This window comes from Muscardinus avellanarius, assembly GCF_963383645.1.
Source record: "Muscardinus avellanarius genome assembly, chromosome: 17".
NCBI classification, from domain to species: Eukaryota; Metazoa; Chordata; class Mammalia; order Rodentia; family Gliridae; genus Muscardinus; species Muscardinus avellanarius.
The window spans coordinates 64,440,496-64,455,212 of record NC_137803.1 but is presented as its reverse complement, the minus strand read 5'-3'; the positions used below and the strand labels follow the sequence as shown (position 1 = coordinate 64,455,212).

The following is a 14,717-nucleotide window of genomic DNA, read 5'->3' as shown; positions in this document are numbered from 1 at the left end:
TTGAGGTCAACAAAGCCATCACACTGCTTGGCCACGCCATTCTGGGTCTCCTCCTGTGACCTGCGGCGCTGCGGGCGCCCTTCCTTCCTTGCGCCCAGCAGCCCAGCAGCTTCTGGAAGGCGGTGCCGTTTCACAGCAGGGAGTCAACACAGGAGGTGTGAGAAGCCATTTTATTTTCCCTACATAAATTTTAAAATAGAATCATCTCCTGGACAGCATCCCTGCGGTGGCCGCCCGTGCGGCGCCCCAAGTCGCACAGGCAGCGGCATCCCTTTCTCCATGGCGTTCAGTAGTTTTGCAGGTACAAAATCTGCTGTTTTTCTTTAGCAAATAGCAACATAATTTAAAACTTTCACATTTCCCGCACACCGCCTAAAAACCAGTTCTATGTTTATTAATAGTTAGAAAAATAAAAGTCTTAAAAATTCACGGTATTAGCTCACGATGCTAATCGCATATCTCTTCAATATAAGATCATTTGAAAAACTCCTACATAACTTTCTGGAGTCCAGTAAGATTGTTAAGTCAGTGTACACAGCAACTGCCTGACTCTCACTTGATTCCCATCGTCCACTGAATGCCTTAAATATTAACAGTATATCACAGTATTTACAAGCATGCCTGTGGGCTTCTGAGGCGGTGCCTGTGGGCCTTGCACGGGGCGCCTGGCCTGGGCCTGGAGGCGGCTGCGCTGGTGGGCACAGCTCTAGACCCCGCGCCTTGCTGCCGGGGGCTGGGCTGCCGGGACACAGGCCCGCACGGGAGGTCATGGGAAGGCAGGCAGGGAGCTGGCCAAAAGTCCCTGGCTCAGGACTCAAGGGCGTTCCACCAGCTCCCGTGGGTGGCCCGAGGAGTCTAAGCCCAAATCAGACGTGGTGCCCAGTCGGGCAGTGCAGATGCAGGGAGGGGTCACGACGAGGGTCCTGTCTACGGTCCTGAGCACACTGGGCCGTCTCCGCGCAGAGCCGAGAGGTGGCCACGAAGCGCAGGTCACCCTGCTGTGGCCTGCGCTGGAGGACGGAGGGAAACATGGGGTCCCCCACAACTGCTCTGCAGACCGGAGCCCAGTGCTCTCTTTGGGGATTTGTTTCTTGGGTTGGAATGCAAACAGTACTTAGTCATCACTGAGAAAACACACGTCCCAGGTGCACGTGTCTACACCCGGGCAGATGCCAGGCCCGTCCCACGGCCTCTCTGGGGGCCGCGGGGCGGGTCCCACCTGAGTGCCTGCAGTGTGAAGTTCAGACAGTGTCTCAAAACACAAGTGAGGCTTCCCCAGTGTGATTGTGAGGCTCCCAAACAGGAGTCTTTCGAATACTTGAAGTGCACGTTCAGCAGGCTCCCTGGTGGTCCGCTCTCACACGCAGCACAGACGAACTAGTAACATGCGTCACGACGTTAGTCAAATGGTGAAATTTATTCCGTAAGTTTAAGTAACTGAAAGCCATCTATTAAATTATAACTTCAATCCATTAAGAACTACGACCGGAACAGTTCTGAGGTATGACTGTTAATGTAACACGGAGCTGGCGCTACACCTTCGTCCACGAGGTGGCCTACGGCGCTGCGTTCAACGGCTCTGGATGGCCAGAGCCGCAAAACCCTCAACTGCAGGGGCGCACCTCCCCAAGGCCGGCAGCGCCTGGACGGGCCGGTCTTCGCGAGGCATACCGGAACCACAGCGGGTGGCGTGGTGTGGCCTGCGGGAGCTGAGGACATCCAGGCCCACAGTGGCACGGCCAGCCTACCTCATCAGAAGCCCACCCCAACCGCGCACAGTTTACGTGGAAAACCAGCGCAAACGTCCCAGGTTTTGCCTGTCAGTGGGTTAAATTTCTTGCAATTTTAAAACTGCGGGGTGTTTTTTCTTTTAAAATTCATTTACAAAGGTACGTTTCTGCTCGAGGCCTCTTGTGCCGACTGTGGCTGTGCTGTCCAGCCCGAGCGCGTGGCTGGGGCTAGGCCGCGCCTCGGCCGCCACCCGTCCACGTTAACTGAAACACACTCAGCTGCTTGACAGCGCTCCCACGGGACTCTGATTCTTAGATCCCCTTTCAGAACTGCTAGTGACCTCGATCCGGCCGTGAGGGGAAGGCCTGTCAGGCTCGGCACGGCGGACGGGGGCACGGCTCACCACGCGGCACACGGCTGCTGCTGTGGCCCGCTCCGGGGCAGGTGGTCCCTTCTCTAACTGCACCTCGAGCAACAGTAATTTAGAAGTTGGCTGGACGTGCCCAGAGGGCCCTTCTGGGTTTTGTGCTGTGGGAGAAGAGCCTGGCTGCCTCCGGCCCAGCACGTGGCAGCTCTGGGCCGCTGTGGACACGAGCTAGGAACACTGTCATGTGGAAATGCCAATATGACTTACTGCTTGGAACTGTGCTCACAGCAACACCCTGGTCACCGGACTTCTCGCGGGTGCAGCGCTGCCTCAGTCAGGAGGTTACCCGAGGAGCGCTAAGGAGTCGAGCTAAGAAGAAGTTCCTGGCTTCCTCATCCACACACAAACCCGGCTCAGACTGCTGGCCTCCCTCCGGGCGAACGGCCACCAGCTGCTGAGGCGGAGAGCGGCGGGCGGGCGCGCTCAGACCTCGTGGATGGTCCTCTCGGAGGGGCAGTACTCGGGGGCGCCGGGGGAGGCCGCGTAGAAGGACTGCGTCTTCCTCTTCAAGCGCGCTCGCTTGTTGGCCAGCACCAGGCTGCGCCGGCTGGAGCTGATAATCTCCGAGATGAATTTCTTGCAGTCCACGCAGACCTCCATCGTGCTCCAGTCCTCCGTCAGCTCCTGGGGGAGCTGCAGCTCTTCGTCCGGCTTGTCCACGGACTTGGACTTGGAGGAGAACCTGCGAAAGATCAAACCAAACCAGCCAGGACCTTCCTCGCCGTCCCTGCAGCCCTAGGGCGCGTGTAAAGCAGAGCTTGCCGCCAACGCCATGGGCGAGTGACCCAACCACGTCGGCTTCCTCCAAAGAAGAATTTCTAACTGGAGACCGAGTGGAAAAATATTTTTTTATAAACAACAACAACAAAAAAAACAGGAAACATTTTTCCTTAGAGGATAGCAGAAAACCCTCATCTCTTCTGTATTTCTGGAAAATAAAGTGTTCAGGGTATTGCCCGATTATCTCCATATCTAGACTGAGACTGAACCCCAAAGTGGGGTAAGTGTGCATGCGCTAACATCCTACCGATGCCCTGAAGGGCGTGGAGGGTTCCCAGGGCCCATCTGCGAGCGCTGGCATGTACGTGGTCAGAAGCTACAGCAGCTGACTTTAACCCTACGGCCGGTGCGCCTTCATCAGGCCTCTGGGCCTCCAGTCTTTCCCGACAAAGCTCTGCGCCTGGGCGACCGGCTCCCTGGACTCCAGAGAGCTGAGCCCACTGGACCAACCACCATCCGTAACATCTGGGCAACAGGGACCATCCATGCAGTCACCATTTTAACTGGCCCGCACGGGATGCATCAAGGAAGAAAGGCAGGCTCGGAGCCAGGGTGGAAAGGACAGCAGCCTGCTGCCTGGGGCTGCAGAGGTGACCGCCCCGTGTCAAGGTCGTCATGGCGGGGCAGGTGTGTCGTGGGCTGTGTGACCAAGCCAACCTTCCTAAGGGGCGGCCCCAGCCTTCCCTGCACCGGTCAGAGGGATCCAGAGTCAAGGGTTGTCTTCTGTATTCTAAACTGTACAACTGTAAAGTAAGCCAGAGTGACTGCAGACTGTTGGATATTTTTGGTTTTTCAAAAGTAGAAAAAAATAGAAACTATGATGAAAGTATGCCTCAAACGTTACCTCTGGGGGAGTCTGGGTGATTTATGTGCAAGTCTAAAACGATATTCAGACCAATGAGTCAGGCTGGCGAGGTGGCATGTGCCTGTCATCCTGGTACTTGGGAGGCTGAGACAGGAGTATCAAAGGCTTGAGGCTAGCCTCAGCAACTGAGCAGACTCTCCACAACCCAGGGACACCTTGTTTCCAAATAAACTATTTTAAAGGGCTGGGGGTATGGCTCGGGAGGCAGGATGAGAGGTGGGGTCCCTTCCCCCTCCCCTCATGGGACCCTGCAGCTAAGACAGGAGGTGGAGCCCCAAAAGCCAGAAGCGGAGGTGGGACCCCCAAGACCTCGACTACTTAATACACTCACGTCCTCTCTCTGGCAAGGCCTCTGCTGAACGACAGCCCCTCCCCCACAATACTGGGGGCAGACCTTGCCCAAAGGTGCAAATAATTTCAAGGTGCCTGGTCTCATGCTCCTTTGCTGGATTTTGCCTCCCTTGCAACCCCCAACTCAATTTCAACATTATATGGAACACCCCCAGCACCCACGCCCCTTCCCATACATACAAGTCACCAGCAGACTCCCCTAGAGACCCTCTACCCCGTCCTGAAGGCAGAGCCTTCTTCCTTTCAAGAGGATGAGGCCGTGCTGCAGACCAGGCCCCTGGCTCACCTGGCAATGCCCCGGAGTGACCGGTGGTGGCTGGTGGAAGGCTTTTCTGACCTCATAGGATTTTCCCCTCTTTGCAAGGCAGAAGGTCCCAGGGAGAGGATGGGTAGAGTGGAGTATGGCTTGGAGGGCAGCCGCATCTACGACCCCAGACAAAACCAAGAGTGAGCGGTGCTGGTAAAGGGGCGCTTGGCAGTGAACCAAGTTCTAACGTAACCAAGCTGAGCTTACCTTTTTGCAGCACTGTGAGCACACGGGCCTGTGTAGAGAATCAGAGCATCACTTGGTGTGGCAGGGGACGCGGCGGTACGTTTAGAGGAGCTGGGGCTACCGAGGCTGTGCTGTGCGATGCTGGCTGAGGTCCCACGGTACCTTGCAAAGGCTCTCTTGCCCTTCTACCAGAATGTAACAAGTGGCGACAACCCGGGACCGCAAAAGAGGGTCTGGGAAGCTCAGCTCTTACTGACTCATCTGCCTGGGATTTTCTCACGTGCTGTCTACGGATCACACAGCAACCATAACTGCTTTCCTGCTCACACTTGATGTATTAGAAATAACAGTTTCCAGACTCAATGCCAAGTAACTGTTTGGCCCACCCTTGAAGAAATCGACATGCCTCAGCTCCAGGACGGCACGGGGTAACATGACAGAGCGGGTCATTTCTAGTAGTACATCAAAGTGGTGAACGATAAAGATGATCGGTATTTCCAAATGTCACATCTATCTTTCACCAACTACAAACACCTTACCTTTTACAGAACTGACAGGTGTAAGACCAGGTGAAGAAGGAAAACCTCCGGGTTCGGCAACAGAAGCAGAGCTAAAAAACACACAGTCAGAAAGAGAAGGGAAGAGAAGAGGCCAACGGCCGCCCTCCCGCCTCCCTCCGCTCCCGCTGGTGCGCCCCATGCTGGCGCTGGCGCGGACACGCGGCAAGTCTCATGGACAGGAGGAGAATTCAGAGGCCCTGCCTGTGCCTGGCTCTCATACTTACACTCTTGCTTTGCAGCTCATTATAATTCTACTTCAGAGGTGACAGAGGCCATGGCATCTGAACACCTCGCCACCACAGGAGCAATCTTGAAGTTCTGGAAAACCCTCCCTGTTTCTTAAGACATATTTCCTTTAAAGATACTTTAAAAGTGAAGTGACTAAATGCAGACATACCTCTATAAAGAGAGACCATTTTTTTTATGGTGGTTTTAAAACCTTCCACAGATTTTGACTTCAAAGGGAGAAATAAAAATACAAACAAGGAGGCTGGGCGTGGCGGGCACGCTTGCAATCCCTGCGCTTGGGAGGCGGAGACAGGAGGATCGTGCAGGTTCGAAGCCAGCCTCAGCTATGTAGTGAGGCTCTCAGCAACTTAGTGAGACCCTGTTTCCAAATAAAATATGAAACAGGTCTGGGAGTATAGCCCGGAGGTAGAAGGCCTCTGGATTCCATCCCTAGTACCACCAAAAAAAGAAAAAAAAAAAACCAAAAAAAAACCAAGCAAGGCAGAAAAAGGATCTCTGCTAGAGCATGGTCTCCATTCCTAACCCCCAGTGTCCTGTCCTGTGCAGGCCGGGAGACTGTGCCCAGGACTGGCCATCCTCCACCCTCCTGGTGTAACCGCTGCCAACAGCGCTACCTTTCCCTTCTTCAGGGCGGTGTAGACGTCCTTGTACTGCTGGTACTTCTCCAGCTCTGCTTTTACCAGGACCTGCCGGATGTGCATCACCTCCTCCACGGTGAGAGCGAGGCACTCCACCGGGTAGCAGAACTCCTCCTGAAACCCAAAACGCCACACGAATGGGAAACTCTCACCCCGTTCTGGAATTGTACAATTTCCCTTCAGATCAAAACCCTGGTTAGTAATTTCAGAAAAGCAAGGAGGTTTCCCATGATCACGGAGGCAGAGCTGGCTCCCTCTGGGGACCACGTGATTTTCAAGTGCACCAGGAACCAGATGGCAGAAAACAGGACCACGCTAAGTGCTGCACCTACTGAATGCCCAGTTGCTGGAGTCGCTGGCGTAGCAGGTCTTCCGCCTCCACCGACTCTGTTCCATGGAGCAAAGCCATGTTTCTAGGCTCGAAATCTTGAAAAAATGTTGTTCTGAGCGATTCTTACATCAGTTTTCTTCTATGATTATGCAAGGATATTAGTGTTGTGCTATTTGCACACTAGACACTAATAGATAAACAGCCAGCCTTCAACATTAGTCCTGTTTTTAAAACTGGTCTGTGGCACCCAGAATAGCCAGAAGGTGGTTAGTATTTTATACTGACAAGCGTTACTTAGTGACCAGTTACATCAGCATGGTTTAGAAAGTCCTAACGGTATGAGAGGGACTGGAACCAGCCACCGCGGGAGCAGCGCACAGCCAGAGCCGCCTCCCCAGGCGCCCACCTCTCTCGAGCGCCGCCCCTGCTTCAACAACTGCTGGCTGCCCAGTCAGCACTGGCCGGATGGGGGAACTCGGGAGGATTTCGTAATAAATATTTATGTCGGCCGTCTTGTGTTAATAGCGCCCTACAGCAGCTGCGGGAGGTGCTGATGTAACTGGCCCCTCTGAATGAGAGCATCCCACCCATCTGCTCTCCGTCCGGCCCGCTCTTGATTGGAGGGTCTAAGAGAAAGACAGAACGGCCTTGTGCGCTCGCTGGGCCTGCCGGGCTTCAAGGGGCCACTGTGCTGCAGCGACACTGAAACTCAGTGTTCTCAGGACAACACATTCAAATTCACCCCACACTCGGGGAAGCTCGCAGGCATGCCGGAGCCGCACAAGCCAAACGGGAAAGCACATGACCGCGAGCGCAGTCAGCTCGGGAAGTCTGAACATTCAGTTCTGTCTTTCAATCAGAGGAAAACAAAAATCAGTCTAGGTTGCAAACTCGACAAACATTAGCATTTACTAGAGAAAGAAGTTTGAATAATGACTGCTTCTCACTAAAACTCAATACAAAATGATCTTTGTTCAGCTAATTTAAGGAAGATTAAATTTGCTTAAAATGCTTTGGAAAAAATCCTGCACCTGAATTTTTAAGATGAGGAGCTTGTTAGCATTTGGAGGACAAGGTTTGTTCGGAAAGATCATGTTGTCTGCTCCAAGATGCCCCAAACACTCATTTTTAAAAAATCATCCGAGCTGGTGTGGTGGTGCACGCCTGTGATCCCAGTAACTGGACTGAGACAGGAGGATGACAGGCCCCAGGCCAGCCTTGTAACATAGCAAGGCCCTCAGCAACCTAACCAGGTCCTGTTTCAAAATGAAAAATAAACAAGGCAAAGGGTTGGGGGTGTAGCCCGGAGGGAGAATGCCCCTGGGGCATTCTAGTCCTCACTACGAAAAAAGAAAAGAAAACCCATCCACCACTCAGTTCCCTTTCTTCAAAGACAACGGGCTTTGCTGGCATCCCAGCATGGTCTGCTAGGCTACCGGGAAGGGGTTGCGATGTCCGGGGCGTGGAGCTGCCTCTGTAGGCAGAGAGTTATGCAGAGGCAGAGCCGGCCAGCACACCCCTGGAACTTTCTTCTGCTTTTAACATATTTCAGAAGTTCCCCCTGCCTTTTTTGGTGGCGCTGGGGTTGAACCCGGGGGCACTGTACCTCTAAGCTACACCACAGTCCCCGCAGCCCTTAGTTTTGGAAACAGGGTCTTGCCAGGTTGCTGGAGTCTTGCTATGCTGCTGAGCTGGTTTAGAACACGATCCTCCTGCCTCAGCCTCCCAAGTGCTGGCGTCAGAGGCGTGCGCCACCGCGCCCATGACAGCGGCACTCTCGCTAACTTTATGACGAAGCTGCTGGCCCGCCACCGCAACGTGCGCATCTAATACACAGCTGGAGAAGCAGCTCTGCTGAGCGTGTCAGGAGCAGAGCCGAGGCCAGGGCGGGCCATGCGGTTCTGCATCCCTCTCCAGCCACTGCAGAGCGCGACTGTCCCGGCGGCTCTTCAGGCTGTGCTGCAGCCCGCTCCAGCTTCCCGCTCTGAACCAGCCGCAACTCCAGCAGTTCTCAGCACACGTAAGAATTAGACTTTTGTTCCTTTGTTTTCTTATTTTTAAAAAAATCTCAAGAGGACTACTCTTTAGTAAAATAATTTCTATCAGGTCAAATGCTAATGTTTTGATTCTGGAGCTTTCATAAGGGCAACAAGACTTCAAAGCAGCATGAAATAAAACGATAAATAGTTACTAGAGTAGTTTCATTTTTTCCTCAATTGACAAAAATGTTAATTCAATACTCCCAGAGCCAAATTAAGCTTTAACAGATTTTGTTGAGCTACTGATACCCCAGTGTGAAGAGCTCCGAGTGTTGCAAGGTGGGACAGCGCTCTGTGGGCGAGGGGGAGGCTCCTCCTGCCCGCCCCACCGCTCTGGCTCCGTGCTGGCAGCGACTCGGAGCTCAGAGAGGGGAGGCACGCCTTTACCAGTGCTTATTATGAAGACCGCCACGTGCCATGAGGCTCGCATGCCTGCAGTGTTCACTAGTGTGCATGTCACTGAAACTGAGCTTTACTGGGTATTCTGGTTCTGTTTTACTACAAAAAAGGGAAAGGGTTGGGCAGCAAAGAAACTGGAAAGCAAATGTCCAACTGTGGCTACTGGGCTACAGAGCGCAACAGGAACAGGCATCTTTGCACAGGGTCCTGCCTGCCTGGACTAATACAAAATTCATGCACAGACCCTGAAAAGTCAAAACCAACTGTTGGCTTTCAAGTTTTAATAAACAAAAAGGAGGCAAATTTAAATAAAGATAGCAACGGTTACGTTTAATTTCTCTTCTTTCTTCTCGAGTTCAACTCTGGCCTGGAACAGCATGTGGACTTGGAGGGGAGCATGTTGGGGCTCTGGTGGGACAGGAAGAAGCCACCCAGCAGCTGACGTGTCCGGTCCACTGGACAGACCGACACTGGCAAAAGGACCGAGGAGGAACGTGCCATCTCTCGTGAATATCTGGAATGTGCTTTCTGCCCCAGGATGAGTAATGACAGTCAGCTCAGGACGTAGCTGCGGCTGCCAGGCAAGGGCATGTGCCCGTAGCCGGGCACCAGCTCTCCAGCAGCACCTGCTACCCTGGGGCACAAGAGCAGGTGCTACCATTGAGGAGAGAGAGAGTGAGGGAATCCCGGAGCCTGCTGCAGCTCCTGAAAATGGGAAGGTTTGTGTACCAGTAAAATACATTCTTCTGTGTGTAAATCTCAAAAAAGATAAAAAAAAAAATGCAGAATTATGTAAGATATTTTAAATAACCGCATGGTAAAAAGAAAAACCCTCTCTCTGCAGAGAAGTGCCACCCAGACCGTCACAATGCGGTTTATAACGTGCTGGGGACAGGCAGCCCCTCTCTGGGGTGGTGGCCCTTGGAGTGCAGGTTGCGGTGTGCGAGAAACGAGCAGACGGAATCCACCCGCCGAGCTGGTGGCGGGAGGCTGCGTGGCCCTCCCGCCATGGAGGCAGTGTGGCCAGTGCCGCTGCTGGGCCTCCCGGTTCCCTGTCTATGCTGCGTTGGAGCTCGTGGCCTTTCAGCCATCCCCTCAGGGCGGGCACGGGGTGGTCTACGTGTCCTATACCAGACTGCGATCAATCGTCAGAAGCAGGTGCCCGCCTCAGCTGTTAATTCTTACAGAGCGCGGCGGCGCAGGGGCCACCGTCGAGGAGAGACAGAGTGAGGGAATCCCAGAGCCAGCAGAAAGAGGCCAACCTTTGAGGATCTCCACCTGCTGGTAAAAGCTCTCTCACACAGATAGTACATAGCCCCTGCTACCCCAAACATGGCTGCTTCAAAAGGGTGTGAGCCGAGCAGAGAAGCTGTTTGTATGGTAGAGAACAATGGTCGGAAAGGCGTCCTGGGCCACACACTGCTTATCCTAGGAACCTGAACAGAAGGCAAAAGAAAATGGCGGGGGAGAAGGCGACACAACACGGAACCCACAATAGCACGGACAAGTCATGAGAGCAACAAAACGAGACGAAGCCACACGGCGGTGGCCGTGCTCCACGCCGAGGCCACGGCCACGTGTAGGAAGCAGGGCGGAGCCGGGAGGCCAGCCAGAGCGTCTGAGCTCCCACAGCCGAGGCAGGGACGAGTCGCCTGCTTGGAGAAGCTCCGAGGACGCAGGAAGGCCGCTGCTCCTGAGCCCCATGGCCGCCTGGCTCCCGTCCTGGGAAGGGCCAGAGACAACTCACCTCTCACCTGGATGGCGACCACCCCAGTCATGTGCCACGTTACAGACAGGGACATAACACCCAAACAGTCCTGCGGCTTCAGGGAAGGTGCTACAGCACAAATGATGCCTTGCTTTCTAGAAGGCAGCTGACTCTTAAAATTAATTACCACACTGCAGTACTCGGGAGGCTGAAACAGGAGGTTTCCAGGGCCAAGGCTGGCCTCAGCTTAGCAAGACCCCATTTCAAAATAAAAAATAAGATAGGGCTGGAGATGTAGTTCAGAGGTACAATGTCCCTCAGCTTAATCTCTAGTACCAAAAACACAAAACAAAAACCAAACCAAACCAAACCAAAACAAAAACAAACCCTTAAAAAAAAAAACCCCAAGCCGGGCGTGGTGGCACACATTTGAAATCCTCGCACTTGAGAGGTGGAGACAGGAGGATCGCACAGGTTCGAAGCCAGCCTCAGCTACTTAGTGAGGCTCTCAGCAGCTTAGTGAGACCCTGTTTCCAAATAAAGTATAAAACACGTCTGGGAGTATAGCCTGGAGGTAGAAAGCCTCTGGGTTCCAACCCTAGTACCACCAACAAAACAAAACAAAAACCTCCAAAAAACAAAACAAAAAAAACACCCCAACTTATTAAGCCAGAAGGCGTTACACCAAAAGTATAATTTTATGGATGGCCCAGGATGAGCTACACCCCCAGCCCTATTTTTTATTCTTTATTTTGAAACAGGGTCTCAGTGAGTTGCGAAGGGCCTCACTAAGTAGCTGAGGCTACACTCTCAGCCTTATTGTTATTGTGAAACAGGGTCTCACTGAGTTGCAAAGGGCCTAAGTAGTAGCTGATGCTGTCCACGAACCTGCGATCCTCCTGTCTCGGCCTCCCAAGTGCTAGGATTACAGGCATGCACCACCACGCTCGGCTTTCATTTGTTCTTTTCTTTTTTTCTTTTCCATACGGGTGATTAAATCCAGGGGCATTCTACCTCTGAGATATACCCCTAGCCCTATTTTTATTTTGAAACAGGCTCTCACTAGGTCGAGGAGAGTCTCATTACTTGCTGAAGCTGTCCTTGAATCTGCAATCCTCCTGTCTCAGCCTCCAGAACACTGGGACTATGGGCATGTGCCACCACGCCCAGCTTCCCAGCACTTGTTATATTGAAATAAGGTCTTGTTAAATTGCTAAGGATCTTGCAACATTTCTGAGGCTGGCCTGGAACCAGCAGTTCCCTTGTCCCAGCCTCCTAAGTACTGGGATTACAGATACCCAACACTGTGCCCAGCTTCATTAATTTTTTTTTTCTTTTTTTTGTGGTACTAGGGATGGAACCCAGGGTCCTTCTACCTCTGAGCTTCAAAGTCCTATTTCATTTGTTATTTTGAAACAGGGTCTCACTAAATTGCAGAAAGCCTAAGTAGCTGAGGCTGGCTGCAAACCTGTGACCCTCTTGTCTCAGCTCCCAAGTACTGGGATTACAAGCCGCGCCACCAGGCCCTAGCTTCATTAATTCCTCAGTTGTATTATGTTGAAAAGGAGATGACTGATCACATGCCAGCCCTCCAAGCTGTCTTCACGGTAACGGCACTACCCCCTGCTTTGAGGGAGGACATCTTTGTTGCTTCACTTGAAACCCTGATGATTCATCATGGCCTAAGAAAGTAAATGTAAGCCAATTCTAGTAATTCTTATTCATGAGCAATTGAAAGAGATTAGATGATTAGGTGTGAGTAAGACACTGACTGAGGCCACGCATCCTACAAGTGGGGCCACAGCAGTCTCTGCAGACGTCCAGGGCTGGCGGCCCTCAACTCTTCCTGCAGGGCCTGTGAGCATCCCGCGGCCCCAACACAGGAGGAGCCTCTTCAAGAACCCTGTAATCCCAGCTACTGGGAAGGCTGAAGCAGGAGGACCCCAAGTTCAAGGCCAGCTAGGCAATACAGGAAGACTCAGTCTGGAAAGAAAAAGGACTGAGGACAAAACCCAGTGGTACAGAGCTCGCCTAGCATGCATGAGGCCCTGTGTTTCATCCCCAGTATTTAAAACAAAACAAAACCAAAAATACGAAAAACTCAAAAGTCTCTGTAAAAGCAAAATTTGCTAACCAGTCTAAGTAACAGCTCTGGGCCACTATCACAAATGTCCTAGAAAATGATGGGCAGGCTACTCATGGACCCAGGTGCTTCCTCCTGCTCCAGCTCTGTTCCAACAGAAGCTTTCCCATCGATGTCTAACTTCTTAAATGAGTTAATATTCTTTAAAAGGAACAAAGCATATTATTAATACCAATTCATTGGTATCTCTTCTGAAAACAGTACTCAAAATGAACAGACTGGTCAGGCTAGAGCCTGTTCCCTTTAGATTAGAACACATGAGCCCAGGCATCTGAATGCTCAGGAGCATTTCCTCTTCCTAGAGTGGGGAGAGCCAAGGCCGGGCCCAGGCAGCTGTACTTACAAGAGAACGTGAGCTCTGCCTGGAGGGTGGCAGGAACTGCCTCACGTTGGTGGGCGTCTCCTTTTCAATGGAATGTCTTCTCTGTGGAGGCTGTCGTCTCTCTGGCTGGGGTGTTGACGATATGGGCAGGAATTTTGGAGGCTCTAAAGATTTAATCAAACAAATGAACTCTCATATAAAAGAAAACTCTTAGATTTTTGAATTTTCTAAAAGAAAACCCTTTGTCACTTATGACAAACACTGCTTTCAAAGATGAGGCATCAGAGCAGGGCATGGTGGCATACACTTGTCCTCCCAGTACTTGGGAGGCTGAGACAGGAGGATCTGGGTTCTCAGCCAGCCTCAGAAATGTCAGCAACTTCGTGAGGCTCTCCGCAACTTAGTTAGACCCTGTTTCAAAAATAAAAAGTAAAAAATAAAGCCGGATGTGGTGGCGCACGCTTGTGATCCCAGCACTCAGGAGGCTGAGACGGGAGGATCGTGGTTCTTGGTCAGCCCCAGCTACTTAGTGAGGCCCTCTGCAACTCAGTGAGACCCTGTTTCAAAATAAAGAATAGAAAATAGGGCAGGGGGTGCAGCTCAGAGGTAGAACGCCCCTGGGCTCCACCCCCAGACCCGCAAAAATAAATAACAACACAGCAGTGCGTACCGCCTCACTCTTGTCCATCTGAACATCCTCATGTCATTCCTGTCAGATCCAATTTTATAAAGTCTGAAAAGTCTTCTTTCTACATGTCTACTAAGATATTTTGTTTTTAGGCTTAAGTTAAGCTATATTTAAATAGCCAAAAAGAAGATAAAAAGTGATATGATCATATTAAAAATAAATTTTCCTTAGCACTTCTGCCTACTCAATTTGCAAAATAAGGCTGATTCAGTGCAGTGGGCGAAGCAGGGGAGAGTGAGCAGAGTTAGCTGGGCATCCACCAAGATGGCCACCGAGAGAGGCCACGGGGCGGGGTGGCACTGAGAGAGGCCATGGGGCAGGGTGGGGACCAAGAGAGGCCACGGGGTGGGGCCACCGAGAGAGGCCACGGGGCGGGGAGGGGCCACCGAGACAGGCCACGGGGGGTGGCACAGAGAGAGGCCATGGGGTGGGGGGGCCCCCCGAGAGAGGCCACGGGGCAGGGGCCCAAGTCCTATGTCAGAGGACTCAGAGCTCCATCCTGTGACTAGACTAGGCCCTGACACAAAACCCATGACAGGCAATCACCAAAGATAGCTCCTATTATTTTTTTATATAATCTGTTTAAGTAATTGAAAAGAATTTTAACCACTAAATTCTGTGGTGTAGAGAAATCAAGTCAATGTTGTCAGATTATCTTAATATATAACTCAGTTTTAAGCCAGGCGTGGTGGCACACACTTGTAATCCCAGCATTTGGAGGCTGAGACAGGAGGATTGCAGGTTCGTGGACAGCCTCAGCTACTACTTAGTGAGGCCCTTTGCAACTTAGTGAGACCCTGTTTCAAAATAAAAGAATAAAAATAGGGCTGGGGTGCAGCTTGGAGGTGGAATGCCCATCGGTTCCATCCCTGGTACCGCAAAACAACAACAAAAAACACCTCAGTTGTTGTTTTTTGTGCGTGTGGTACTGGGGTGGAACCTAGAGGCTTTCTACCTCCGGGCTGTACTCCCAGACCTATTTTATATTTTATT

The 14,717-nt window shown here is 52.0% G+C and overlaps 1 protein-coding gene across 2 annotated transcripts in view; it reads right to left on the bottom strand.

Annotated features, from left to right (window-relative positions):
* Positions 1–2,581: 2,581 nt before the first annotated feature.
* The window catches only part of SPIRE1 (spire type actin nucleation factor 1), a gene marked incomplete at its 3' end in the record, with an annotated part of 113,990 nt that continues 101,854 nt past the window's right edge, over positions 2,582–14,717 (bottom strand). For both annotated transcript variants that reach the window (XM_080714588.1, XM_080714589.1), the window contains 6 exons: positions 13,058–13,200; positions 6,071–6,208; positions 5,187–5,257; positions 4,669–4,696; positions 4,441–4,577; positions 2,582–2,840 (listed from right to left, as the gene is read on the bottom strand). In XM_080714588.1, the coding sequence (XP_080570714.1) occupies positions 2,582–2,840; positions 4,441–4,577; positions 4,669–4,696; positions 5,187–5,257; positions 6,071–6,208; positions 13,058–13,200 (776 nt within the window). The remainder of the gene's footprint in view (positions 2,841–4,440; positions 4,578–4,668; positions 4,697–5,186; positions 5,258–6,070; positions 6,209–13,057; positions 13,201–14,717) is intronic.